At 46.7% G+C, this 26,178-nt stretch overlaps 1 protein-coding gene across 2 annotated transcripts; it reads right to left on the bottom strand.

Moving 5' to 3' along the window:
• Positions 1 to 528: 528 nt before the first annotated feature.
• LOC144180368 (uncharacterized) lies at positions 529 to 25,832 on the bottom strand. Of its 2 annotated transcripts, none has more exons than XM_077708729.1 (5): positions 20,441 to 20,529; positions 19,944 to 20,324; positions 10,962 to 11,249; positions 8,377 to 8,700; positions 529 to 984 (listed from the first exon to the last, which is right to left on the bottom strand). In XM_077708729.1, the coding sequence occupies exons 2-5, from the start codon at positions 20,274 to 20,276 to the stop codon at positions 769 to 771; spliced, it is 1,161 nt and encodes a 386-aa protein (XP_077564855.1). In that variant the 5' UTR covers positions 20,277 to 20,324; positions 20,441 to 20,529; the 3' UTR covers positions 529 to 768. The 2 variants fall into 2 exon arrangements, with proteins under 2 accessions (XP_077564855.1, XP_077564856.1); XM_077708730.1 differs by lacking the exon at positions 20,441 to 20,529 and adding an exon at positions 25,715 to 25,832 and having other exon boundaries at positions 530 to 984.
• Between the last annotated feature and the right edge of the window lie 346 nt (positions 25,833 to 26,178).

Below are 26,178 nucleotides of genomic sequence, written 5' to 3'. Positions count from 1 at the left end.
AACTCTATGGAACGAGCAGCAATAGCAAGTTTCGGGCGGTGCGTGTGGCAGATAAGGCACAAACTCGGTCACGATTTCTTCTTTCTTTCTTTTTTTATTTCGTTCTGGATAACTCAGACGCAGCCAGTTTGAGGGCGTTGCATTACGATGCGCGCGGGTGCACCGTCACGTGGTATTTTTCATATTTCGCGGGGTTTCTTTATAAGTCAGAGTAAATGAGCAACCAATTAGTTCGCCGCTGAAAATACTGAATATTGATGCCTCTCGTGGGTACCTACAAGGGTCTCGTTGACACGTCAATAATTCGTGCAGTACTTCTCGATTTAGATAATTATTATAATAAATTAGTTAAATATAAAAAAACTCAAAATCTAAAAAAATATAAAAACATTAATTAAAAAAAACTCCAGTGTACTGGAAACATGCGCTGGGTTTTCTTCGAGCAACCGATTGTTATTTTTTGAAGTCCTGGTGCATGATAGCTGTGACAGCCTGTATATCCCCGGTCCCTACGCACGCTGCTGAGTGCTTTTACCAATAAGGTGTAACGTGAAGGGTGCTGGGTAATCATTTATTAGCGGTACACTTCAGTGCGCTCTCGCGTACATAGCTGTTACCTCAGTTAGCATAATGTATGTCACACAGCAATGAGTTGCAAATAATTCAGCCGCTTAATGGCGCTTATAAATGTACGTATAAAACCGTTCACAGCAAACTTCTGCACGCATTAGGCAGCGGGCGCGCGCTACTCGAGGGGCTGGTGCCCGCTCACTCGAATTCAACCGCGACGCAGAGCGAATCGTTGGCGACGAAGCCGGTGAGCTCCAGCTGGTTCCAGCCCACTGGGCGTGCTCGCAACGGCACGTTGCTGCTCTCGGGCGACGGCTTCTTGACGCACTCGAAGCGGCCAGTGTCACCGGGGACCCACGCGGCCAGCGTCAGGCTCTTGCGCTCGTCCACAGGGTGCACCAGCGTCAGGATCACCTGCGGGTTCGATACGTGGTTAGCAATGTATAAAGACGCCGAAGATTAAAATAAACGATTGGAACAAGATTTGAAGGCAGCTTAAAAAGGCCCATGAGGATAGAATACAAGCTTGGTTCATTTTAAAACGACTGAATTGGTCCCGGTAACAATGATGCCAATTGCATCGCGAACTTATTAAAGAAAATGTATTTACCAGTGGCGACTCCCCCGCCACTTTGTGTCTCTCGTCGTTGTAATGCAGCTGGGAGTTGAATTACCAAAGCCTGGCTCGTTCAAACTGAACAAAGTTGTATTTTGTTTTTATATCCCCGTTAAAGAGACCCTGCGATGCTTTTTTGAACTTTTTTTTTCTCTAAATCTTAAATGCGTTCAGAGCGTAGTCCACAAACGTATGTAGTACTCAGAATAGATGGTCACGATGTACATGAGCCAAGGATTACTGCTTTATGCTCCTCAGATATCTTGGAAATCTGCTGAAAAAAAATTTATCTCTTTCCTGAGTATTGGAGTTCTTTGAGAGCTCGAACTACGTCATTACAGCAATGTAGCGGTTATTGGCCTGTTTTTTTTTTGTTGTTGTTGTTGTTGCTGTTGCAGCAATAAATGCATTCGATAGCTACTTTAGAAAGAACCCACAAAGCTAGGCAGAAACGGAAGGCGACGAGCAAATCACGCAGTGCCGCTCCGAGCTGTTGATGAATTTAGCTTTGAAAATGCTTCCAGACGCGCCGGAAAGAGTGAAAACATTTATCGGAAGCGTTGCAGAGTCCCTTTAAGACTGTTCACAAGGGTTCATTCGTATTCTAAAAGGGGTACACGCCAACGTGTCATATTTGCTCGTTTGTAGCCTTGTGGATCTGTGTCACTTGTGAAAATCCATAGACGATTGAAGATGGGATTCCCCGGAATCTGGCCGACGTCTATGTCTCGTGCGGGTTTTAGTTGCCGCTCTAAATGACCTCCCCCTTGACGCATGTTCCTTTATACGGGTCGTTTCGTCTATTAAAAATAACGGCTGCTCTCTTAGGCTGTCTTAGGAGGTATGCCAGCAACTACGTAATAACTGTCATTCATCCTGGTGCTGTATCTTATAGACGCCTCTGAGCCTTATGATAAATTGGAAGTGGCTACATTTTTTCTTTTCCTTAACTGGTGCTTTTTATGTTTGTCTGCTTGGTTTTATTCCCCGATTCTATGCTAAATTATTGGAAATCGTTTTGGTTGCCTCCACTCAAGTTGGGTGCACTCATTATAACTGCATTCGCAATTTCAGATTCGTTCTATGTTTGCTCAGCCTTTTATGCCCCCCCCCCCCCCCCCGAAGAAACATCTTTTGAAAAGCCGCTTAGATCAATTTAACGTCGGACGGATTTTTATCCCATGAGTCAATATAAGGTTATTATGACCGCTCTGTGCTACTGTGCGCCTGAGTTAAATAGGTGCCACCACAGGTCTTGTTTGGTGCACTTCGCTTTGTGCAGCTTCTGTAATGAAGTCGAGTCCGACAGGAACCACTTATTGTTCTGGCGACGATTTTCAAGCCTCGTACACTTGCTCCTTCACTTCGCAGTCTCGGGTTTTCCACCTCAAAGTTGGCTCTTTCATTCGGGGCTTTAGAGGCGGAATTGTGCCGCGGTGATGTTTGCTCTGCCCTCCTGAGATGCATTGAAAAGTCTAATTGGTTCCCGCTATAATTGATTTCTTTTATTGTTGCAACTTAAGGAATTCCTAATTATTCAGCTCATCTGGGCCCTTCTCTTTTTTTTTTTTTTTTGCTTCTTTACATTGGCCTAGAAAACGCTTCCGTATGTATCGTTATGTAGGCCCCTGCAGCCAATTAAGAACGTTTTTAACCGCTGTTGAATGGCCAATCCTCTATTTGGTATGTGTCTTTCACTAATAATTCTCAACATCAAAATCATCATCATCGTCGTCGTCGTCATCGCAATCACCACCAACATCATCATAGGCTGCGTTTCAATTCGCGGACAGCTTGGTAGAAAGATTACGAAGCAGCCTAATTAGACGTTTAAAGGAAACAGAATTGAAACGGCGCAGCGCTTACCGTAGAGTTTCATAATAATATATACTAGAGGGAAATCTGTCGCTGCAGTCGCGGGCCGCCGTGGGCGGCGCCATTACCGCTAGCGACGTTCCTCGCCTACTTGGCTTAGCTAGCCGTATGGCTTCTGTTTTGTCTTGAAGCCAAAATCAACAAACAAGGGTAACATTTTTTTCTTGTTCATGGTGCATTAAGCTTCTACATAATCACTGACAAATTAATCTTTTTGGATGTTCAATTTTATAATAACAAACCAAATTTGAGGAACGTTCTACAGTAATATTGTTGCTTTTTTGCAGCCAGAGCCAACTTTTCAGCGTCTTCATGAGCCATGCCAAGGACAAGTGGAACGTGCCTGCCCGTTACATGACGGAACGCTCGCTGAAGCGCGGCTCTCCTAGAAAGTGGCGCCTGATTACTTTCTAGTATATATTAGTATGAAACTCTCTGGCGCTTACCAACTCAGACGACAACTTTGTAGCAGACATGTTGAGGAACGCAAGCCGCAGGTTTCGTAAACAACATTACCGTTATTATTACAAACATCGTGTGATTTAAACACAAAACAAAAGCATCTTCCCCGCTAGAAAATTATAATAAATATTTCAATAAAATAACAAGTTAATTTTTCACAACATTGGTACACAAAAACGTGGCGCTTGCGCCACATAGTAGCTTAGGCATCGTTGCTGACTTCCATGCTCCCTTCGAAGCAGCCTTCGTTGACTGCTTCGTTCGAATCGGAACGGGGCTTAACAAGACGGACTGTCCGCGAAGACGGCAATGAAGCCGTCTAAAGGGGAAATTGGAACGCACCCATAGTCACCAACACCAACGCCATCATCATCATCACCGTAGTCGCCGTCGTAATCGTTCTCGTCATCATCATGTACTTCGAAAAGTATTACCTGGCTGACTCCCGGTTGACGGTAAAGTCAATTGCGTTTCTGAGGCCTGTCGTCAGGACGGCTAAAACCACGGGAATCGTCCTTATGTCCAAGCACCAGATCACGATTACCTACAACACGCCGATGACAGATGTCGGGCCGTATATCCCTCCATCCGATTTTTGCCCAAATCATTGCCTTAACCGAGGGCGGGGACGCCTCACTCGCGCCTCCAACATCCTTCCACCATCCAGTTCCTACAACGCAACCACATTTTCAATTTGTATGGCTGTACAAGCTGTCATTTTATTGCTGGATTGAACTTAGACTCGTTCGCATTCAGAACTTCTCTTGTCATGGTGTCCCGCTACCCAAACATTTAGGCCATCTTCTTTATCCGTTTGTTGGTTGTGCCTCATTGCCGTTTTTATAGCACCGCATACAAATATTTCTATAGATATTTCTTGTTTATTTTCTTCCGATTCAATACACGATTTTCTCACTCCATCATTCGTACACTCACTCACTCGCACACTCACTCCACATTCCGCTACACATTCCGCTACACCCATCGTTGTTTTTGGGTGACGATGCCATGGTTTCTGTGAAACGCGTTTTTAAGTATTTGTCAGATAAAGTTTTGTCAGATCAAAGTTACAAAACCTCATTTCCTATTATTCATAATTAAAACTGGCCCTATACACCTGCCATCACCATTGCCTTTTGTTGATATAACCATTTTTTTGGTTTACACGTTTTAATACCTACCTTTTTGTAGTGATCACTTTTGTTTCCGCTCTTTGCCCTAGCTGGCCTTGCGCCAACAACATCAACAGTCATCATCATCATCATCATCCACTCTCACTCATACACTCACTCACTCACTCACTCACTCACTCACTCACTCACTCACTCACTCACTCACTCACTCACTCACTCACTCACTCACTCTTGATTTCTGAAACCTCGTGCCGCAGCTTGTGATGCTCTCCCCCGTTACATCGTCTTGAGACCCCCCGTAACCTAACAACATCAGAGAAAGAAATGCTAAAAGTACAGAGGGCGAAAAGAAGGGCCAACTTCAGGAAATGCAAATTGCACCGCTTTATAAAAAGGCTCTGCAAACGACAATATTCAGACTTTTTTTTAGTGTGAAGTACGCGTCGACTATAGAAAGAAATTAACGCAAATTCCTTGGAAACAAGTGCAAAAAGCGCACGAGACAAAAACAAATAAATCACGAGGGAGATGCAAATTTCACCAGCTTCGAGCCCGCGCTGGAAACGACTATATGCGCCCCCTTTCTTCCCCACGTATACGCCGATTTTAAAAAGAAATTGGCTCAAATTTCTTGGAAACAGATGTTAAAAGCGCACAGGAGATAAAAAAAGAACAAACCTTAAAGGATAAGGAAATTGCGCTGTCTTGTAAAACGTGGAGTGTTAACGACAATATGCGCACTTCTTTTTGTCACTGGGTACGAAAACTGGGCTTTTTGTCACTGGGTAAGAAAAAATGCGCTCAAATTTCTTTGAAACGAATGCTAGAAGCACCCAGGAGGTAAAAAAAGAGCAAACCTCGAAGGAATTGCAAATGACACTGCCTAATAAAAAAACTAACTGAAAAGGACAGCATGCGCCTTCTTGAGAAAGAAATCCGCTCAACTTCTTTATAAACGAATGCTAAAAGCGCGCAAGAGGTACAAAAGAGCAAGCCTCAAAGGAAAAGCAAATTACGTGGCCTTGTAAACACGCGCAGCGGTGTATACCTGCACCAAGCTGTCGTTTCCCCGTAGCTGCGTGCCTCTTCGTGGAAAATCAAGCTCACGGCCTCGTGTCTGACCCCGGTCAACCTTGCGATTCGACCACGAAATGAAGCTCGGCGGTCGCTATTGGGATCTAAAGTAACCCACACGGGGTAATTTTATTAACATAGTATACGAGCGGCTCGGAAGACGGTGACGTCACTGTTTCCCCTGCGGGTAGGAGCAAAGGTACCACGCGTTATTTCAGCTGCCGTGTCTTGCCACATCTCAGAGTTACCTTAACGTAATTACAGGGTGGGATGTCGAGACGATTATTTTGACTGTGAAATGAAACAGACGTACGTACACTGGCGCCATCTATTCGGGAACTCGGGACGAAGAGGAACACGAAAGTAAAATGAAAACACAAACACCAGAGATACGGGGAATCCAGTCCAAACTTAGTTTTTAAGCCATGCGTGGGGGCGAAGCTGGTATACGGGTTCTAGGTATCTTACTGTTTCAGACTGGAATCGTTACCTACGCCGATGACGATCATCCGTGCATGCTCACGAGATGCGTAGTATGGAACAATGTACGGAAAGCAAGCACACACTATTGTTCCATACTACGCATTTCGCGATTTCATTTCTCCCTTCTTCTCCATACTTTGCTAACTCGTCTCTTTTCTGTACTACGTATTATTTCATTCATATTGTGCAAACAGCGCGAAGACACCGGACTTTACAAAGAAGAGGACAGGACGCGAGCTGAAGGCGTCGTCAAAGTCCGTCGTCTTGCGCTGTTCGCACAATATGAACCAATATTATGTTGCCCAAGTGTCAGTCCTGGGTTGTTTCATGTTCCGCAAGGCAAAATATTAGAGTTGAGAAAAACGAACTATGTCCCACATAACCTATTCTTGTTGCAGCTATCAAAAAGTCCTCGAAGACATCTAAGCACTTCTTATGAGTGGTACATGCGCTAGAATTAATGCCCAATTTAATTCCGCTGATAAGTCCTACGAGTTTAACTCTGCGAGTAACATTTTTTTACTTTCGAGAATGCACGGCTCCCGAATTCCCGAACGATTCCCGCACTCCCCCTCTCGCGGGGACGCGAACGCGCGCCCTGCGCGGGGGTCCATTCAGGGAGACGCGTCCAGAACGCCGAAGGCGTTGGCCGAAGGTATACGTGACGCTTTCTTTACCATCCGGCTGCCACTCTGTTGCGCCGGCGAAAGCCCACCAGCCCTCCCGGCTGCCTTCCCGTGCCTTAGGCTGCTCCTGTTGTCCCTACGCTTGCATATAGTAAGGCCGTACCTACCACTCGACGATCACGCCATGCGGTACGCGCCTGTGAGCGAAGGGACCGCGTCTCCTTCGCTGCTGCGAGCCGATCTGGCCAGCACGGCGATGCGCGCGCACAACAGTTGAGCCGCGCCCCCGGGTTTTTCCCTGACCGAAGAGCGGTCATGGCTCTGCGCTGACGACGCGCACACCTGCGCGTGGTGCCCCATCGCCCCGTTCACCTCAAGGGAAGTACGTACTTGTACTGTAAATTATGTAACTGGGACGTTGGTGTAAAATAAACATCTTCCCTCCGTACGCTGGGCATATTCCTCTGTCGCCCCTACTCCACCTGCCCAATAGAGGCGGTGTTGAGTTGGCGCGACGGCGTTTCAGTATCGTGAGCGTGCTCAGTTAGCTCGGACCCATGGTGGTTCCTCGCAGTGTGCATGAGTGCATGCCTTGTGCAATGCAAGGGTTGTGCATATTGTGAGGTAGAGAGAGACCACAACGCTCTTTTCTTTTATTCTTTTCGCACCATGGGCCATTTTAGGAGACGTTGCGCTGTTACAGCCGCCGCACGGCGGATTTCCCGCTCAATGAGCCATTTAGGACTTTCGCCTTGAAGGGTTCGCTTTTGGGTGTAACACGCCGCCGATCTACCTGGGTGCGGACAATTTCGGAATGACAACATGTGTCCTGAAATTAATGATTAAAAAGTCTTTTTGCGAGTTTTTAAGGGTTATGGCGTAGCTACTTTTGCATGTAATGTTCGCACAACAGTGTAAACCGTATCCAAAACTATATTGTTGAGACAATCACTTGCTCACTCACTCGTACACTCGCGCATACATACATGCTTACATACATACATACATACATACATACATACATACATACATACATACATACATACATGAATACGCACATACATACATGCAAACATGCATCTCAAATGCATACATACATACATACATACATAAGTACGCACATACATGCATGCAAACATGCATCTCAAATGCATACCTACATACATACATACATACATACATACATACATACATACATACATACATACATACATACATACATACATACATACATACATACATGCATACATACATACATGCATGCATACGCACATACATACATGCATACATGCCAACCGCACGTATGTAAGTACGTACGTACAAGCACGCAAGCATACACACGCATACTCACATTAACACCCCGTTTAGGTGGCTGCCTAAGTGCGTTCTACGCGTTCCTACCAATTACGGCGTGTGTTTTTCATAGCTACAGGATTTTTCGCGGTCGCATGCGGTGCTGCGTTTCAAGGTGCATGCATGCACCACGGGGAAGGAGAGGAAGGCTGCGAAGCGCCACTTCTACGCAGAGTGTTGTCACCTGCAGTCCGAAGGGCCAGGCCACGAAGCTGTCCCAGCTTCCGGCGCAGAAGGCCACTCCCAGCTCGAGATGGACGAGGTCGTCTTTCGTGACGAACTTGCTCTGCAGCTTGAAGGTGTAGCCGGCCAGGACGCACGCCGGCGATAGCTCGCTGGCAGACGCTGCGCCGCACAGTAGCGCCTTGCGCTTGTACACGCCGTCCAAGCACACGTACACCCGGTGGACGACGTTTCGGACCCCTCCTCCAGTGGCCCTCCCAGGCACAGCCGACGGAATGTGAACCTTGGCCAGCTGAGTGTTAGACACGCCTTTCTTCAGCGCCTCCTGCATCAGGGTGTAGCCCGCAGTATTGTTTGGCCTTCGGACACTGACTCGTACGTCTCCCTCCCTCCCTCCCTCTCAAATACACGCATACTAGTCTTATTAGCAAGTCCCATTACTTTTGTTGCTGGATCCATCCTAGTGTCCACTACAGGATGCACAGATTAGAGGCTCTAAAGCTGCAGCCCGATGGTGACGAGCATTATCGACGCCAGTAGTCCATCTCATTTCTATTTAAAAGCGTCTAGGGTAAACCCCTTTGATTTTGCCGTGCGTCAACTAAAGGAAATGACGCGTCAAAAAGCGGACACTGCCTTGCCTTTCTGTTTTTTTTGCCTGAAACCGGGAATCTGAAGTCGTTAGTGTTAGGCGCCAGATCAGGGGGATTCCGCCGACCCCACCGAAGTTACGCCAGGTCGCGTTCGCCATTCGTCCCATTATCCGGTCGCCGACACACGTCGTGCTTGCGCTGTTTACGAGTTCTTAATTAGCTTATGCTCGTCTTGGACTCATTAAATAGTGGACGATCGGTTCTTGCCTATCTTCTTTACCTAGCCGCTTGCGCAATTGTCACAAGTTGAGGGGTGTGCATGGCAGCATTTGACCTCGAATGACCCCCCCCCCCCCCCCCCCGCCCACCTACAACCATGGCTCAAAGGCCACTTGCTATGAGCGGGAGGTTTCTGATTCAAATTTAGCCCCACGATAATTGAAGTTCCAATGGCGATTAGATGCGAAGAGAAAACCGCGAACATGAAGCCTTTTCTTAAAAGTAACAGAACCGCGCTAGTGTTATACCAGTACTGCTAAGGGAGACGCAAAAAAAAGTTATATGCTATATGCAAGTCAGGATGACGCTGCATCCACAGCTGAATCTGTTTAAAGCTAAAAAATACACATACATTTTCTTTGCCTCCTTCCTCGCCTACTTCTCGTCTACCGAAAGTTACCAATAGTCTCGCACGCGTCCACGTCAACTAGTCACGAGACCATGTAACTTTTGAGCACTGAGGCTGGCACGTACCTTGATAGGGCGTGACGTACGTACTTGCACGATCCTAACGTACATATTTTTTTAAACAGCGAAGCTGTTTAGCAAATCGTTATTTTGCGTGTCCGCAGTTAAAAATAAAAAAAAGAAATTGCCGAGCGCAAGTGAGCACGGGCCCCGCGGCGACCGCCCGGCAGTTAAAAAACCAAAGAAAATGCCGAGCGCTCGTGTGTGCGTGCCTGGAGGTGACTGCCCAGCGCCCGCGGCGCACGTTTTGCGAGCCGAGCATGCCCACTTAGGGAGATTGGGCAAGGTAGGCAAAAAAAAAAAAAAAAAGAAAAAAAGACTCTAGAGTTTGCTGTAATCGTGGCACCAGTTGCTTGGAGCGAGAAAAACTCCAGCGTTCGCCGTAATCGTGCACCAACACTTTCTCTGAACGAGAAATACACGTCATAGCGTTCGACCCTCCAGGGTGGTGTCCAATGATTACCACTTCCAAAAAAATGAAGGATACTGACACTTATAGCGACAATAATCGAGCAAGGGTCGTTGCGGCAGAAAAGAAGCAGCAAATCGGCTGCAATCGTGAAGTTAACCTGTAGTGATGGTCGTGAAGATTGCGAACAGCTTCGCTGCATTCAAGTTTTACGCGTTAGTGTAAGCTTCCTTTATTTTTTGTTCGCTAAAAGTAGCCTTAAAATTTGCGTACGTGTTACAATCCAGCTCAAAACCGAAATGGGCTTTGAATGTTGCCCGCTTTAGCTTTAATGCGAGCAGGAGTCGGTTAAATAAGCTTACGAAGCACAAGGTATTTTGATGTCACAGTTGCGTGCATAAAAAAAAAACGTCTTCTGCCAGGCAACTGAGGTCATGTTCTTTACATCTGCGCGGTAGGATCAACTTCAAATTACGTTTTTGAATTTTCATAAGCAAGCACAACTGCGCGTTACGACTGGAGGCGCGTCAGACTCGTGCAGATAGGCTACGTTAGTACTGCAGCAAGTTACTTCCCTTGAAGAACGGTGGAAACCAGCCTTGAAGACGCGTACACAAGGAGAGAGCAGGACAGCACAAACGCTGTTCTTTTGTTTTTCTCCTGCTCTCTCCTTGCCCTCTCCTGCTCTCACCTTGTGTACGCTCTCTCGTGATCTCTCCTTGTGTACGTGTCTCCAAGGCTGGTTTCCGTCGTCCTTCAAAGTATGTACCAACAGGCCCGCGTGAGAGTCAGACGCGCAAGCGATGCGGTTTTCTTTCATGCAAGTATGTTCCGTACCTGCAATGCTTTCATTTCCTTCGCGTACCCATCGAAAGACTCGACGAGGTCGTTGACTTTGTCCTGGATGGCCGCCTTCTTGAGCGACATCCCGGACATGGCTGCTTCGACGTCCACCTTGATCTTTCTAAGCTCGTCCAGCACGGAGCCGGTCTCCGTGGGCCGCTGCATGAGCGTGCCGTCGAGGCACGAGCCCAGGCTGTGCTCCAGGATCCTCATCTGCGGCACTCCTCTGCCGCACTTGGGGCACGTCACCTCGAAGTAGTCGCAGTCGCTCTTGATGTGTTCCTGCGTACGTCGAGAAGGGCTGTAATGGGCTCCCATCTAACATTGGCCTGGCAGCCTAAAAAAGCTTCTCTGAACACACCTCCTCCTCCTCTATATCCAACACTGCGCTACACGGAGCGCTCCAGTTTCAGAAAAGGTAGTAACGATCCCAACTACATTTCTCTTTTTTACTTTGAACTAGAACAATCATTTTTAACAGCGAAGCTGTTCTTGGTCGAGGCTTTTATGGGACGAAATGTGGTAACGCGGTCGCAGCGTTGTGGAGAGGGCAAGAGCCAAGCATACATGCAGCAATTTAGAAGAATGCTTGAACGAGACGCTTATTTAGGCAAAGCTTTCCTCAACTACCATATCTTGCGGCAACGTTTATACTTGTCAACATGGCTGTGCAAAAAAAAAAAAAAAAAAAAAATCATTGAGCCCCTTTGAGGCAAGATATCAATACATAATTGACATTTGAGTAGTTCTCTTAATTAAAAATACACGGCTGCTTCATTTTCCGGATAGAGAATTTTAAAAATTATCATATTCATCATCATCAACAGCCTATTAGGTACACTGCAGGACGAAGGCCTACCCCATCCACCTCCAACCGCTCCTGTCCTGCGCTGCTCAAGCCCACTCTTTGCCTTCGAATTTCCGTATTTCTTCCCTCCATCGAGTTATTGAGCTTCCCTCCTCCTACACCCGTCTCTCGGTATATATTCTGTTACAATGGTGGTCCACCAGTTGTTATTTCGTCTCACTACGTGGCCAGCCATTTCGTTTTCTTCACTTTGTTTTCTTTACTTTAGCTTTGATATCCCCTACTAGAGTTTGTTCTCTGATCCACGAAGCTTTTTTTTTGTCGTCCTTAACGTTACTCCCACTATTCTTCTTTCCGTGGTCCGCTGAGCCAACCGAAGTTTGCTTTCAAGCTGTTTAGTAAGGCGCCAAGTTTCGCTCCACATGGCATCACCGCAGGACGCATTGGTTGCATATTCTTCTTTTCAGTGATAGAAGTAGCTTAGTTTCCGTTTCGTGAGAGTGCTTGCCGAGTGTACACCAGCCCATACCTGTTCGGCGCCGGATTTCTCTCTCGTGGTTGGTATCAGCACAGACAACCTGTCTGAGGTAGTTGTAATATTCTACTTCTTCTATTTTTTCGTTACATGAGCTAGCAAAGACGCTTTCGGCATGTTTATTTATCCTTACTTTAGATTTATTCATCTCTATTTTGAGCCCCACGGCCACGCTTTCTGATTGTAGTTGAAGAATTGTTCGCAGGTGTTCTGCAGACTCATATAGCAAGACTATGTCGTCTGCAAACCTCAAATGGCTGAATTATCTAGTGTAGTATCCGTTCATCCTTAATCCGGTGTTTTTTTTTTTTTTTAGTCACGCCACCTGAATACCACCTTCCGACATGCTGTGTACAGTTTCGCGAGATGGTACTTCCCTGTCGTACGCCCTTTCGAATGGGGAATTTGTCGCTTTGCTTGGGAAGAAGTATCATGCCCGTACATCTTTTCTATATGTCAGAAAGGAGTCTCATGTAGGCCCCCGCTATTCCCTGGTATTTCAGTGCTCCCAGCACTGCAGCGGTGCTAACTAAATAAGACGCTTTATCGTAGTGTATAAATGCTGTGTTAAAGGGGTTGTTATACTCTACAGATTTTTCTATTACTTGATTGACGCCTTAATACTGTTTCAAGTTCAAAAGTAACAAAAGGCTCCAGTAGGCGGCATGAGCAGTGGAACATGGCACAAATGAATTGGCGCGAACGGGAATCGATCTGCTGGCTTTGAGAAGCTCTAGGAAGCTTAGCCTTGCGATTAGGGAACCCCAGGCAGCTTCACAGGTAACATCAGTGATCACAGCGTTAAGTCAGTGAAGCTGGGCCAATTTTTTTTACTGGGCTGTCAGTTCACTGCGACGTGGTACTTATAACAGATCACTATTTTCTTGCAAACATACAAGCATAAAATGAGTTAAAACGTGTTTCTATTTCCGTCCTGCATGTCTCACGGCACCATCACTCCGTGATTTCACTTCTTTTTTCCGTAGTTGCGTTTTTATCAACACCGTTTTTTTGTGAGCTGCAGCAAACGCACAAAAGAAAAAAAAAAAATCCCGGGCCATCTCCACTACCGTGAAACCTGGGGAGGAGCGAAGCATGCAGTGTGTTAGTATTCTTGGCACCTTGGCGTTTTTGCAAGCAGAGATGAAACCGTTGGGGGGTAGAGGTATACAGCTTTACTGTAAAAGTTTCTTGTCTTAGAAGCACAAAGCTCTCCAGCGCGAGGCGTAAGAGTGTCTCGATGTTTTTTTAAAGACGATTGTCTTTCTTGGGCTACTTAAACACAGAAATCTTGGTCTGTCTGTATGTCTTTCTGTCCGTCTGTCTGTCTGTGACTCGATTCAGCCTCCCGGCCAAAGTGAAATTGTTATTGCGCAATAGCCCATGCAGCACAGGACTGTTCGGCCTAAAACAGGCCGGTGTACTTTGGCCGGTGATTTTCTGTCCGGCCGTTTTCCGGCAGCCATGTTCGGCCCATGTCCAAATGTGGGCCTTTTGGCCGTATACGGCCGTACTCCCATGGCTGTCCAACGGCCAGTGTCCGTCGGCCAGTCGACCGGCTTACGGTCATACGGCCAGATTCCAGCCGTAGGGCTCCGGCCATTCCAAAGCCACCCGTGTACGGCCGAAGTACGTCCGCCGGAGGACAGCCGAGATGCGGTCGTCAGACTCCAGCCGGACTACAGCTACCGGAAATACGGCCGTGCTACGGGCATTGGAGTTCAGCCACAGTACGTCAGCTGTACTGAGGCCGGTCACTGCATGTCGCGCAAGCAGATCACTCATTCGCGCAGTGCAGAAACAGCACAAACCCAGCATTAGGGTACAATGCAGCCACATCAAAGTGAGCTCGCGCGCAACCACCAGCCGTCAAGCTTTCAGCGCAGCCTTGCTTAATTACCAGCCTCAGTTGACAGCAAAATTCATTTATTAAACAGTGCTCACAAATTGTCGTTCCTTTAATTGCTGTGCCTCATTTACTGCCGAACACAGAAAATATTCAGTTCTTTGTAGAGCTTGAATAGATGTATTGTCCAGGTCCTGATATCCTCTGTGGGGCGGTTTACCTGTAATAAACGGGGAAAGAGGAGGGGGGGGGGGGGGGAGGGCGCATACTTTAGTGGGTTGAATTTCAGAGAGACAAATTGCGCCGCTTTTAGCCAATTTCTTTTAGGGCAATATTCCGGAACACTTTCATGCTATGACTACATAAACTATTTTTATAACAGTTGCTTGACCAATTTTGATGTATATAAAACCGGCGTGAATGCCTTTCCGAAGCGTTTTGGTTCTCAAAAAAACACTCAGGAGCATTTAATATAACTCCTTCACAAAAAAGTATGTCCAGTTTTTGCCCATTTTTCTTGCAAAGACATTTTCTACTCGATCAACTTTTCTGAAGATCTTGCGCTGGGCTGATCCTAAGAAGGAGCGAACAGGTACTTTCAATTTCAATCTATTTTAATGTTGTTTTCATGAGTATACGTCCACACCACTTAATAGTCCAAAAGAGCTTAATTTTCTTCTAATGTCTAACTACGTTCAAAAAATTCTAGACGCGTTGCGAATGACGCCCTGCTTCAGGTGGCTGCAGTTGTATCCCTTTGTGTTCACGCAAGGAAAGGCGTAAAACTAGAGTTACATAATTTGTTTCGAAACCAATAACATAGCAATGGTAGCATGTATAGAGGAAGCCTTGCATACTGCAACGAATGGGGCAATAAATATTTTATTGGTCAAGGTTGAATGCGTAGGGTTCTCAACCCGTCGGAGGCAAACTTGCGCCTCTGGAAGTTTATTTATTTATTTATTTATTTATTTATTTATTTATTTATTTATTTATTTATTTATTTATTTGTTTATTTATTTATTTGATGGCTGCTTGCCTTTGCATGCATTACAGAAGGGAGATACATAACACTAAGCATTAAATATGAGACAAAATAACAAAATAATTCTACAAAGCGCGCTGAAAATCGTCAATATAAACAGTTAATGCAATCATACGTCGAAGATAATTACACTGCAGTATTGATGTAAAATAAAATGAATCGCGCAAGGCGTCACCTTTAAAGGAAAGTTAATAATTTGCTTTAAGCTAGCGGTCCCACTTAGCGATATGTAGAATGGCGCTTGGACATACTTCTCCCCTTCTACAACAGTTTTCGAATGATAGATATTACTAAAAAAGTTAAACCTGTGGTTTCGTCTGTGATCTTTCACGTCCTGCCATTTCAGTTTACTTTTACTTTCTGTCATGCTAGGTTGAGCGCGCCAATTACCTAATACGAATCGCACTGACATATTCTGTATGTTTTCGAGCGTATCAACGAGCTCTTTGGTGTAGGGATCCACGAAAACACATGCGTACTCCAAGATTGAGCGCACATGAGTGAAATACGGTTGTTCTTTTCAGTTAGATGGAGGTTCACTGAAATTTCTTCTCAGAAAGCCAAAAACATATGCAGCCGTGACTTTTATGGTGTGAACCTGCCTATTTAACCTCTAACCACTCCCTAAATAAACTCCTAGGTATTTATATTCCTCGGCCGTTGTCACAGCAGCTTAATTTACGGTATACGTACCCAATTGGAATGAAGGTTTTCTTGTAAAGGTGCCGTTAACACACTGTTTAACATCCAAAAACTTTTCTGAACCAGCACACCAGGATGTTATTAAATGCGAATAAGGCTGCAGGTATACGGAATCACGTTCATTCGCTATAGTCCGGTTAACTACACAGTACTTTTGAACAAAGCTGTAAGGCCAATAGTAATAACAATGCAAAAACCGATTCATTCAGTTCATAGGATGAAATCTACTACGCAGAAGGTGATATGCAACACCATCATTTGCTTTTCTGCAGTCCAAGAATATACAGTCAAGCACTTTAAGCTTATCTATTGCAAGAGCCAAATCGTGCGTGAACTCAACAATCTGCGTTGAGCAAGAAAATCCTGACAAAATCCGTGTTTGCTAGGATGCTGGCGATTATGTTTAACCAAATGAGTCATGTCCCAAGAGTAGCTAAGCTCACCTTCAAACATCGGAACTAAATTAACAGCTAGGCTTCGTCAGTGACAAGGCTCTGTTGTTATCGCAAATTTAAAATAATTTTTTTTTTCTAAATAGGCAGTCGTAAAATCCCCTGAAGTAACATAGTGCAGGGCATGAAGTTGATCCTACCAATGCACGAGCGAGTCTCTTCTACGTTTATCACCAACAACATGGTGCAACATTGCTTGTCGCAGTTTAATTGTAAGCAGAATAACTTCCGCTTTTGCTCGCACCTGCCTTTCTTTGGTGGGGAGTCCTTGACATGGTGCGGTTTAGCTCCTGCGTGGTTGCCGCTTGCTCGACGCCCTTGAAGGCCAGTTATTTTGGTGAACCATCTCCATCTCGGATCGGACATCTCTGGCGGATCGATGTCTCCAATGCTCTCCATTTCTTGAGCGGGCGAATAGCCTCGAGATGATGCGTCGACGAAGCCGGCGGCAGAAGCGTGGTAGCGGCGATGACTGGCGAGGCTTAGCTCACCCGTCGGTGTGGCACAGTCTTCTTGTGGCAATAAATGACATTTCGATGGCCTAAAAGGTTCCTGCTAATGTCCAGTGAGTCCTTGCACCTTGCCCGTTCACCGAGAACACTCATTACTGTTTGACAAACGATGTTTGTTCATTTAAAACGTAGAAACACGGAGCGGATGAAAAACGCGTCCCCGTCGTTCGGCTCCCTAACGGCTTTTTGTCCCCCCAGGAAAAAACCGGTCGGTCTCCTTCCAAACACGTCTGTGCATGAATTCTCGGCGCCCAGGCGCGAGCCGTTGTTCGGCTGGATGCCGTTTGCCGAAAAAAGGACGTATAACCAGATAACTTAGGTAGGCCGGTCTCCTCTTGAACACCGGTTGCCAAATATTCTGTGGCTATTCGCTTGCCGTAATTCGGCCGAGGACAGCTAACCGAATGCAAAACGTATATTCTGGGGCCGTACGTCCGCCGGACGCGCGCTTCACCGTTGAAACAACGAATGCACGGCAGCCGCGCTCCGGCCGGTCTCCTTTCGAACACCAACTGCCGCAAGAATACGCATATTCTGTGGCCGGTCGCTTTCCGTGCTTCGGCCGATTACCGCTTCCCGAAGAAAAAACGGATGCCCTAAGGCCGTACTTCGGCCGTTCTCTTTCTCAACATCGGCAGCCGTAAGAGAACTGAATATCTCGCAGCCGGTTAGCTGCCGTTGTGCGTCCGGACACGGGTGGACGGAAAAATGCCGAAGCGCTGGTTGCCGAATGTTGGCCGTTCAACGCATGATCAGTGGCTGCCAGAACCTGGATGCTGGCCGGACATGCCAGAAAGCGGCCATAGACGGGCCGGTCTTGGGGCACACTTTCTGTGCCGCCTGGGAGTCATATACTCACAGCCACATGTAAACGTCTAAGCCCGGTTTATATGTTCATACTTGTCAACTTTGTTTAACAAGAACAAGACATTACGCAAATATAAGACAAGAAATTAGTACACAAGGGATATTTACAGTGTTCCTTTATTAAAAAAATTATGGATGCTTGGTTTTTCGATAGCAAATTATATTCTACATCTACTGGAGAAAACCGCCGCCTCCTGGCGGCATATGAAAAATCACGCGGCAACAGCAACGAAAGGCTCTACTAGCTAGGTCCCACGTTCTGCTTGGAACGCACGTGGAGCACGGCCACGCGGCTCTATAAACCTTCTAGTCGGCCGCCTCCATTCACGCGCGTCTCCGGCGTACTGCAGCGCTCGCATCGAGGAACCCGACCTGTAGCAGTGGAACGCGGTAAATTCAAATCGCCTTGCGCAAACGTGTAGTGTGTTTACCTTGGAATGAGCGCGACGGTACAGGAACAGCATGAGAGGTGAGCGGGAAAGCAAAGGGGGGCATTTCCTTGGCAAATGTCTACAAAGACTATCGTCTTTTGACGACATTTGCAACGAAAGGAGCAGATACGCGGCCAATTTTTTAGTACGCGTTACGTTGTAGCGCGAAACGTAAACGAGTTTCCCGGAGTTTTAGTGCCATCACTAGATGAAACGACGATTACGACGACGACAAGAGGCGCCAGCAGCCCCAGCCCCTAAAAAAAGAAAGCAACTGCATTATTGCACTTATAATTTTGGCGTCCGCTTGCCGTACATGGCAGCCACTAGAAATTCCGTTATATCTATAAATACATGCAAATTTCGTTATATCTACTAATTAACGAATATACTTTATGGACGTTTTAATTTTCGACTTTCCAGCCTGCCTGCGTGCGAGCTTCAGAATGAATTAAAAAGAGAGCAAAATTGTCCCGGCGCTGGAGGGGAAATTACTTCACCCCTGCATCAACAGTGAATAAAAGGAAACTGATCGACTGTGACCTCACTATCTTCCACTTCACAGGCAACAGAAAGCGTGTGGTGCCGGCCGTAAATGATGAGATTGAAAGCTGCACACTGCCGAAAGAAGGAAAGAAAGACGAGCGAATTTGTGGAGCACAATGACAGCGCTCACGATTCATCATAGAAGCCGGGGACAACGTCATAGTCACGGTTTTTGGAAGCAGTTTCGCTTTGGAGGGAGGTGCAGTGTTGAACTCACTCATCGTGTGGCTCCCGCAACAATTTAATTTTAGTTTATTTTACTGTGAGGTTGGTTGGCCCGTGTGGAGGTAGGAGCACCAGTATCGGAGTTGCGGCTTGTAGCTGTATGGCCATTGCAATGAAGCCTACCTTTCCCCAGTTTTCTAACAGCATCCTTTCAAGCTGAAATCATGGGCAAACTCTCAAGGAAGAAGAACCCTGTGTAGCTGGTCGGTGAGTGACAATAAAAGTTACTGAAATTTTTAACATCGTGACTAGGCATAGATTCAGAGTGTGCCGGAAATATTCAGCTGACGTTTACTTTTATAAAAGGCGTCATTCAAACACCGATTAACCAAACAAACTCAGAACGAATCCTCGATCTTAGTATTTTTGTCCTAAAGTAAAGACAAGCTATGTGAATCGAGGAAAACTGATTCGGGATATGCCGAAAAGACTTAAGGTGTCCGAACGTTTGAAATCTGCAGTAAACAGATATTCAATCCAGCTCAAGATATGCGACGTTGTTTTTCTAAGTGGGTGGTATTAGATATTTTCGTAAGAACAAGACTGAGACCCTAATAGAAAATTATAATTAAACGTGCATCGTATTATTTTTCTATTTTAGCTTTGCACAAGCAACAGATATCACGCAGGTTGGCCGCGACCCCATGTCAACCTCTGCGCGTTCCTTCTGCGGAGTGTCGACGCCAGAGCGACCCCCCAACGAACAACGTCATTATCACCATCAACAGCCCACTAGGTCCCCTGCAGGACGAAGGACTCTCCTGTCGACCTCCAACCGCTCCTGTCCCGCAGCGCTCGAGTCCATTCTTTGCCCCAAAATTTCCATATTTCTTCCCTTCATCGAGTAATTGGCCTCCCTCGTTTTCCACCCACCTCTCGGCATCCACTGCGTCACCCTTGTATTCCACCTGTTGGCGTCTCGTCTAACTACGTGGCCAGCCCAATACCTGCCGGCAAATCCGCGCACTAGACTCATCGCTAGCGGGCGAACATTGCGCTGTACGTACCATGAAGTCGACAAGCTTTCCCATGAAGGTGCAACCGCGGCTGGAGTTGACGCACAGGACCACGCGGTCATTCAGCTGGCCTTCGGTGAGCTCCAACTCCAGCACTTGGTCCTCAACGAAGGCTTTCTTGTCAACAGGGCAGGTGCTGTCCTTCAGTTTTAGCTGGCCAAAGCAGCTCTTGCAGAAGACGTGCGAGCAGGGCAGCAGCTTGCTGAAGCGCGATACCACGCCGCAAAGGTTGCAGATCCGGATGTCCGGAAGGTGTTCCACGAACTCCAGAGGCCTCCAGTCCAGGACCGTCCCGAAGCCGCATAAGTAGCGAGCCGTCGCCATGGTCTCCCGAGAAGCAAGGATTGTATTCGCTAGCCGTGTACAGGTGACCTGTACGTGTGGACCAAAACTTCGTTTGAGTACTTCGCGTCCTAGCAAACCACGTGAGGCGACCAAGAAAAAGATAGTCCAGCTTTTAAACAAGAGCAGGATACTTTAGTACATACCTCAATCTGCCCGCGAAATTATCGTTTAATTTCAAAAGGCAAACTGTCTGGTGTCTTCGACTATTCGGATCTCAAGACTCCTGGCCTCGCATGCGATGTCTGTTCAACGAAGAGCAGAGCGATATATGAACCATACTGCGCTTCAAAACAACTATTTCAATCTCTTACTCTCTCCTCTATCGCTCCTGAGAAAAACAATATCGGTTTTCATGACGTCGAATCAACAATGGTGTTCTGTGGCCACAGCATGGAAGAAGACGCCACAGGAAGCACGGTGGAAAAACGGCAAAGGAAGTTCTGCCAGCCCGCTCCCTTCTCTCTGCGCTCTTAGATAGCCCTACGCAGGTAGCTCATAGACGCCTGACCGGAATTCGCAAGGCAAGCATGTGAACAAGACACCCAAACGCCGATTGCCGGTCACCGGACCTACTGCAGGTGCCGAACAATTCCCCTCCCCCCCCCCACTAAAGAAAACAGCGCCGGCCTCCGCGCTCACTTACAGCCTTAGAGGGCGAAGTTGATTGCCTCTCCCGTGGCTGCTGCAAGCGTCGCATTGTCTGGGAGCTTGGCGTCTCACCGGTGGTTCCGTGTGTGCGAGCGCGAATTTCATCCTACCAAAAAGAATTCTCCCACCCTCGATAAAAATGTCCATTACCACCACCATCTCCCTCCGTCCCCGCCTCCCTCCCACGCCATTACACGACCGCAAGCACGAGCGGTCAGTTTCGGATCAAGCCATGTTCACCCCCTGCGTTCGTGATGAGGGCTGTGATATGTGGAGAACAGGATGTCATATCTGAGCCGTTGTAGACAGCTTGCTTCACCTAATTATGCGGCACTAAACAGGACTTTGAGGGAAATTGTCAAAGACAAAAATTTACCAATCCTTGGCACTCACATGCACTGCGTTTGCTTCATTTCTTGGGATTACATTATATCGTTCGCCAAATATAAACTTACGCAATTATTTTGGCGAGTATGCTCTATCTAGTATAAATCTGCACAACGCGACATCGAACCCAGAGGGAGAAAATAACTTTACAACGAGTATCCAAATAAGAGAGGAAGGGGGTCCTCAATTCAAGACTTCATTGAAGACTGCTTGAACGGCCCTTTCCATCATTCTAAGCAGCTGGGTTCGCGTGGCATAAAAATAAGAATTACATACCTTTTTCAACTTCCAAGGCAGGCCGAAGCATAAAATACTTCGTGGTTGGGGAAGCGCTAGGTCACTTTAAACCCTACAGGAAAGATTTTCGTCAACGCATAAATTACTACTACAGCTTTTCTTGGCGATTTTTTCTTTCAGTGCGCAAGAAAGGAGAGGGGGGGTGGGTTGCCTCTTTCCCCATGACCCCCATTCGTCGAGACGCTGCTCGTGAGAAATCATGTTGAGTTGCTTGGGTCTGTCGTTGTTCGTCACTAACTTTCGCTCTGACCTCCTGCGCAGCCCACTTCGGCGCTGATTTGTCAGCGCCGTCTTCCACGCTCACGGCGGCATTACCACATTCCCCGGGCTCCATTCAGTTTCGCTTTCCGCTCAAACCCCTCTCCTGCCTGCAGTCACACGTGGTAAAAACCGAGAGGCGGAACCTAGAGTTCCTCTATATAGCTCCCTCGGGGAGCTAAGAGTTGCGCGACCCTTTTCCACGCGCCGCCGTGGTGAAGTCACTCCGGCTATCCATGCCGCGCAGAGAAGCCCCCACTACGGCTGCGCCGCAGCCGCCGACGCGGGCGGCAACGCGCCCCGCCCAGGAACTGCAGCAGCAGCAGCGTGAGCGACATCGCAGGAATCCAGAGTATACTCGGTTACAACTTACTTAATACGAGAGCTTCGCCGCTGCGACATTAAAAAAGACACAATAAAAACAACGTGAGTCTACTCTCGCTACCAGACCACTGCTCGGTGGTGATCTCTGCGCCCTCAAGCGTACTTTTTTTTTTTTTCATCCTTTATTTTGTCTCTCCCGAGATGGCGGCTTTGTTGTAGCGTATAACGACAACGGAAGTTGCCGCAGTGCCTCATCACCGCATCCGGATGTTACTCCCCGCAGCGCAAGTAGTGCGTTACTGTGAGTATTTCGAACATGGCACGAGCTGTATCCCTAATTTTATGTATTGATATGCTTATAAACTCCTGCAGTGACGACAAATAAACTATGCGAGAAAAAGCAGGCAATATCACGCATTCATAGCAACCTCCTTTCAAAACGCGTGCGCCCGTTGACATCTGGGTCCGTCGCTTTGGCGGAGTGATACCATGCATCTTAACTTGACATAAGACCTTATGCAAAAGTGCCGCCATCTACCGGGAAAAAAAATGAAACCAGCACCCGACGCCATGTTGGGGGATGGCGGTCTCGGGATTGCTTGGTACGGAGCGTGTGAGCGGCTTTCTGGGCTTGGCGATCCTTTTTATATTCAGATTTAAGCGCAGCAAAATGAGCGACGAATGATCTGTGGACCTTTCTCTGTTTCCCACATTTGCGAGCGACTTCGTAAATACGCATTATGCATCGAAAAAGCAGTCAGGGAGGCACCGGCAAGGAAGCTTTTGGAGGCTGTCGCGTTTCTTCTACTTTTTTTTTTGTTTGTTTGTTTGGCTTTGAGAACGCGAACATTGAAAGTACATCCGTGTTTGTTCGCATCCTGCGTGTTTCTCAGGAGGCCATTCCTGAAACGCTCCGATGCTGGCTGCGCTGAGGTTGAAATAGAGGAGGGGGTTGAAATGCGTTCGCGCCATTACGGTGTTCGCGCCAAACGGGATGGTAGCTGTGCGGTTCTAAAGATAGGTGCAGAGAAAATGCATTTCACGGACTGATTTAGGCTAATTGTAAACGTGCAATGATTTCATTGTACCGCAGGCACCATGCTCGACGAAATAGGTTTACGGAAGTAGAAGTATTCTGATGAGGAATAATCGGAAGTGTGCGTGCCCAGTATTGGACTGCTGAAGCTGGCCATGCGGAACTGCCTTCCTGCGTAGTCCTTATTCTCTAATTCTACGTTGCATAAATAAAAACAAAAACAAATTTGAGCGTACGTAAAGCAAAACGACCTAAATTAATATTTATTTGTTTTGTATTGCACAACTAAACTTGGACTCAGTTAACTTAGGCTGTGAAACAAGTCGGAACTACCGTGCGGATTGTTGTTTTATTTTTGTGAGTTATCGTGACTGTAGATACGGCAAGGCGCGGCAGCTGCTTTTTTTTTTGTTTGTTTCAGGTTGCCGGGCGCTGCGATATAAAAAAAACGGTGTGCATTTGACAATCGACTCAACGACAAATAATTTCCTATCTAGTTTTTGTTCTCGCTTTGCTTTATATGTTCTCCGTGCTTTCCCAGGTATAACTGCCAAGGATGGGGAGGAAATTAATGCACGGACATTTCTGAACACCTGTTGACAGTTTCTGTTGTACAAACTTGGGCCCGTAACAGGGAACACTGGGGCCGAGAAACCGCACGACAGAAAGGAAATCCAGCATACAACTTTATTAACAATAGTAAGCTCAAATATTTACGCAAGAATAACACGCCAAACCTACACTGCGAAGAAGGCTATATATGAAGATTTCATGCAATATTTGTTCTACAGAATAGCTGCTGAGGAACGGCAGCTATTCTGGTTGGGCTGCTTTATTGTTTTCTAGTTTCCCTTTGTTTCTTCTGTCCAAATATCTATTTTTGTGCACATACAAAGCGTTTATTTCTGTCTTCATTTTGTGGTGGTGTATATGGGAATGGGCAAGCGGGGGGGGCATCGAAGATTCATATTTTTCTTTCGTTACTTAAACCATATATTTTTGCCTTTCCCTTTCTATTGATTTTTTGCTTTTAAGAATGCTCTTCCACCAATTACCTCTATTCACGTCATTATAACGATTGAATGTGACAACTCCGTCAATTACGCTGTTTTGTGCAAATCGTGTGCAGGCAGCTACATGGGTCGTCCGTCTTTAAAAATTTTTTATTCGTGTTTCCGCCGTTATTTCGGAGGCTTCTTTATTTCTCCCTTTGCCTTGGGGAGGATATGTAAAGGCGTACATTTTTGGTTTTAAAAGCTCCTTTTTATATGTACATACGACTCTCAATAATTAGAAGTCGTTTAGTTCGAATTTTCCGTTTATCGGAAGCGATGTGCTGGTCCCGGCGATTTGGCACGCAATCCTATAGAAGAGATTGCTCAATAATTGGAAGCTGAAACCCATTATATCGATTAATTGGAATTTATTACGAAAGAAAGAAACGTTGAGGTGGCCGCCATTTCTCGATAAAATTCAAAATTTTAAGCGCCAAAACACCGTCGTGCTGCGCACTATGTGCCCTGACTGTGCGCTGCCATCGCAAATGGGGCAGCGCACACTTGCTAAAGCGGCAGGTCAGCTTAGACTCGCGCCAGCATACGCATCCCTCTATTTTCAGGTCGTAAACCTTGTTTGTTGCGCTAAACGCCGTGTGAGCTGTTTGTGCGGCGGGCGCTGCAGAATGATTTTAGCGGTAAGTCTAAACTATCATGGAAGCCCGTGTCGTCCGCTCGACTTGGCGACAAAAGGCGATATTCTGAACAAAATCAAGAAGGAAGACGTGTTGCAGACGAATAACACTGTGGCGCTTGTGATTTTTGTTTAATTTCAAGTTCGGTTTGGCAGTCCCCATGTTTTACCCTCCTCGTGGACTTCGTAATAACGGGAGTCGCCTCTATGTATATTTTAGTTTTCCCTAGTTTTTTTGCGTATTTGTTGCTGGGACCGATTATCTCCGTTTACGATATGCTAACTCCGCCAGTTATGCAGTTTTCTACAAATGCAGGTCCTTACAGGGTTGGGGATGGTGACTCTGCAAAGAAGGCTACGGATTTAAAAAAAAAAGTTGGCAGTGAAGATTAGACTTGGCAGACTCGCGATAGAAACGGCTGGAAGTCTTCGGGAGAGGCCTTCATCCTGCAGTGGACACCAACTTTATGATGGTAATGATGATGCAGCATCTTATCTCACTTAAGAAAGCGAAAAACAGCGCAAAGAAACGGCACGGGAGACGAGAAAGAGACAAACACGGGCGCTGACTAACAACTTGTTAGTCAACACCCGTGTTTGTCTCTTTCTCGTGTTTCGTGCCGTTTCTTTGCGCTGTTTTTTGCCTTCAGTATGAACCAACTAACCCGTCTTCACACTCTCACTTTAGACATCGGCAAAGCCTGTGACACTATTTCATATTAATCCGAGCGACTTAGTTACTATTACGAACGGCAAAAAGTTCAAAGAAAAGATTTACGCAAAAGTGGTGAAGCGATCTTGTCCCTCGGTCTTGCGCCAAACTCGTTGCTTCCGACAAAGCGCGGCGTCCGCCGCACTCCCTCCCTTCGCTGACCAACGCCCGCTCTCCGCTCCGGGAATTTCTCCACTCCAGACGGCGACTCAACAAATTACGTTTAACGCTGGGTATCACTCGCTGCGGTGGCTCTTTGATTAGTGCCCGATGGCGACACAGAACACGCACTGTTTATTGTTGGTAGGCACCGCAGAGTCCTGGGAAAAGCGTCTGGAGGACTGCGGTGACCCATTCGAAATCTAGGGGATATTTTGCATCCCGTTACCAGCGGACATTGCGTCCGCACTAAATCTCTGGCGCTCCTTATTCCCCGGGTATCAGTTTTATGCGAAAAAAATAAAACAACACTAGACTTTCGCGAAATGCAGGGCTTCCGAGAATGTCTTTTCTTTGCTCTAGAAACTAAT

The sequence above is a fragment of the Haemaphysalis longicornis genome, unplaced genomic scaffold, assembly GCF_048455015.1.
Source record: "Haemaphysalis longicornis isolate Haplotype H1 unplaced genomic scaffold, Haemaphysalis longicornis Haplotype H1 scaffold_4, whole genome shotgun sequence".
NCBI classification, from domain to species: domain Eukaryota; kingdom Metazoa; phylum Arthropoda; class Arachnida; order Ixodida; family Ixodidae; genus Haemaphysalis; species Haemaphysalis longicornis.
Note: the sequence above shows the minus strand (reverse complement) of the source record. Positions and strands in the feature narration are given on the sequence as shown.

Excerpts from the sequence above, each read along its gene's own strand:
- LOC144180368 (XM_077708730.1), bottom strand. The coding sequence starts at position 20,276 with ATGGCGACGGCTCGCTACTTATGCGGCTTCGGGACGGTCCTGGACTGG. Across the intron at positions 11,250-19,943 it reads GAAAGCTTGTCGACTTCATG|GAACACATCAAGAGCGACTG; the intron begins GTACGTACAGCG and ends CGACGTACGCAG. Across the intron at positions 8,701-10,961 it reads AGGAAATGAAAGCATTGCAG|GAGGCGCTGAAGAAAGGCGT; the intron begins GTACGGAACATA and ends ACCCTGATGCAG.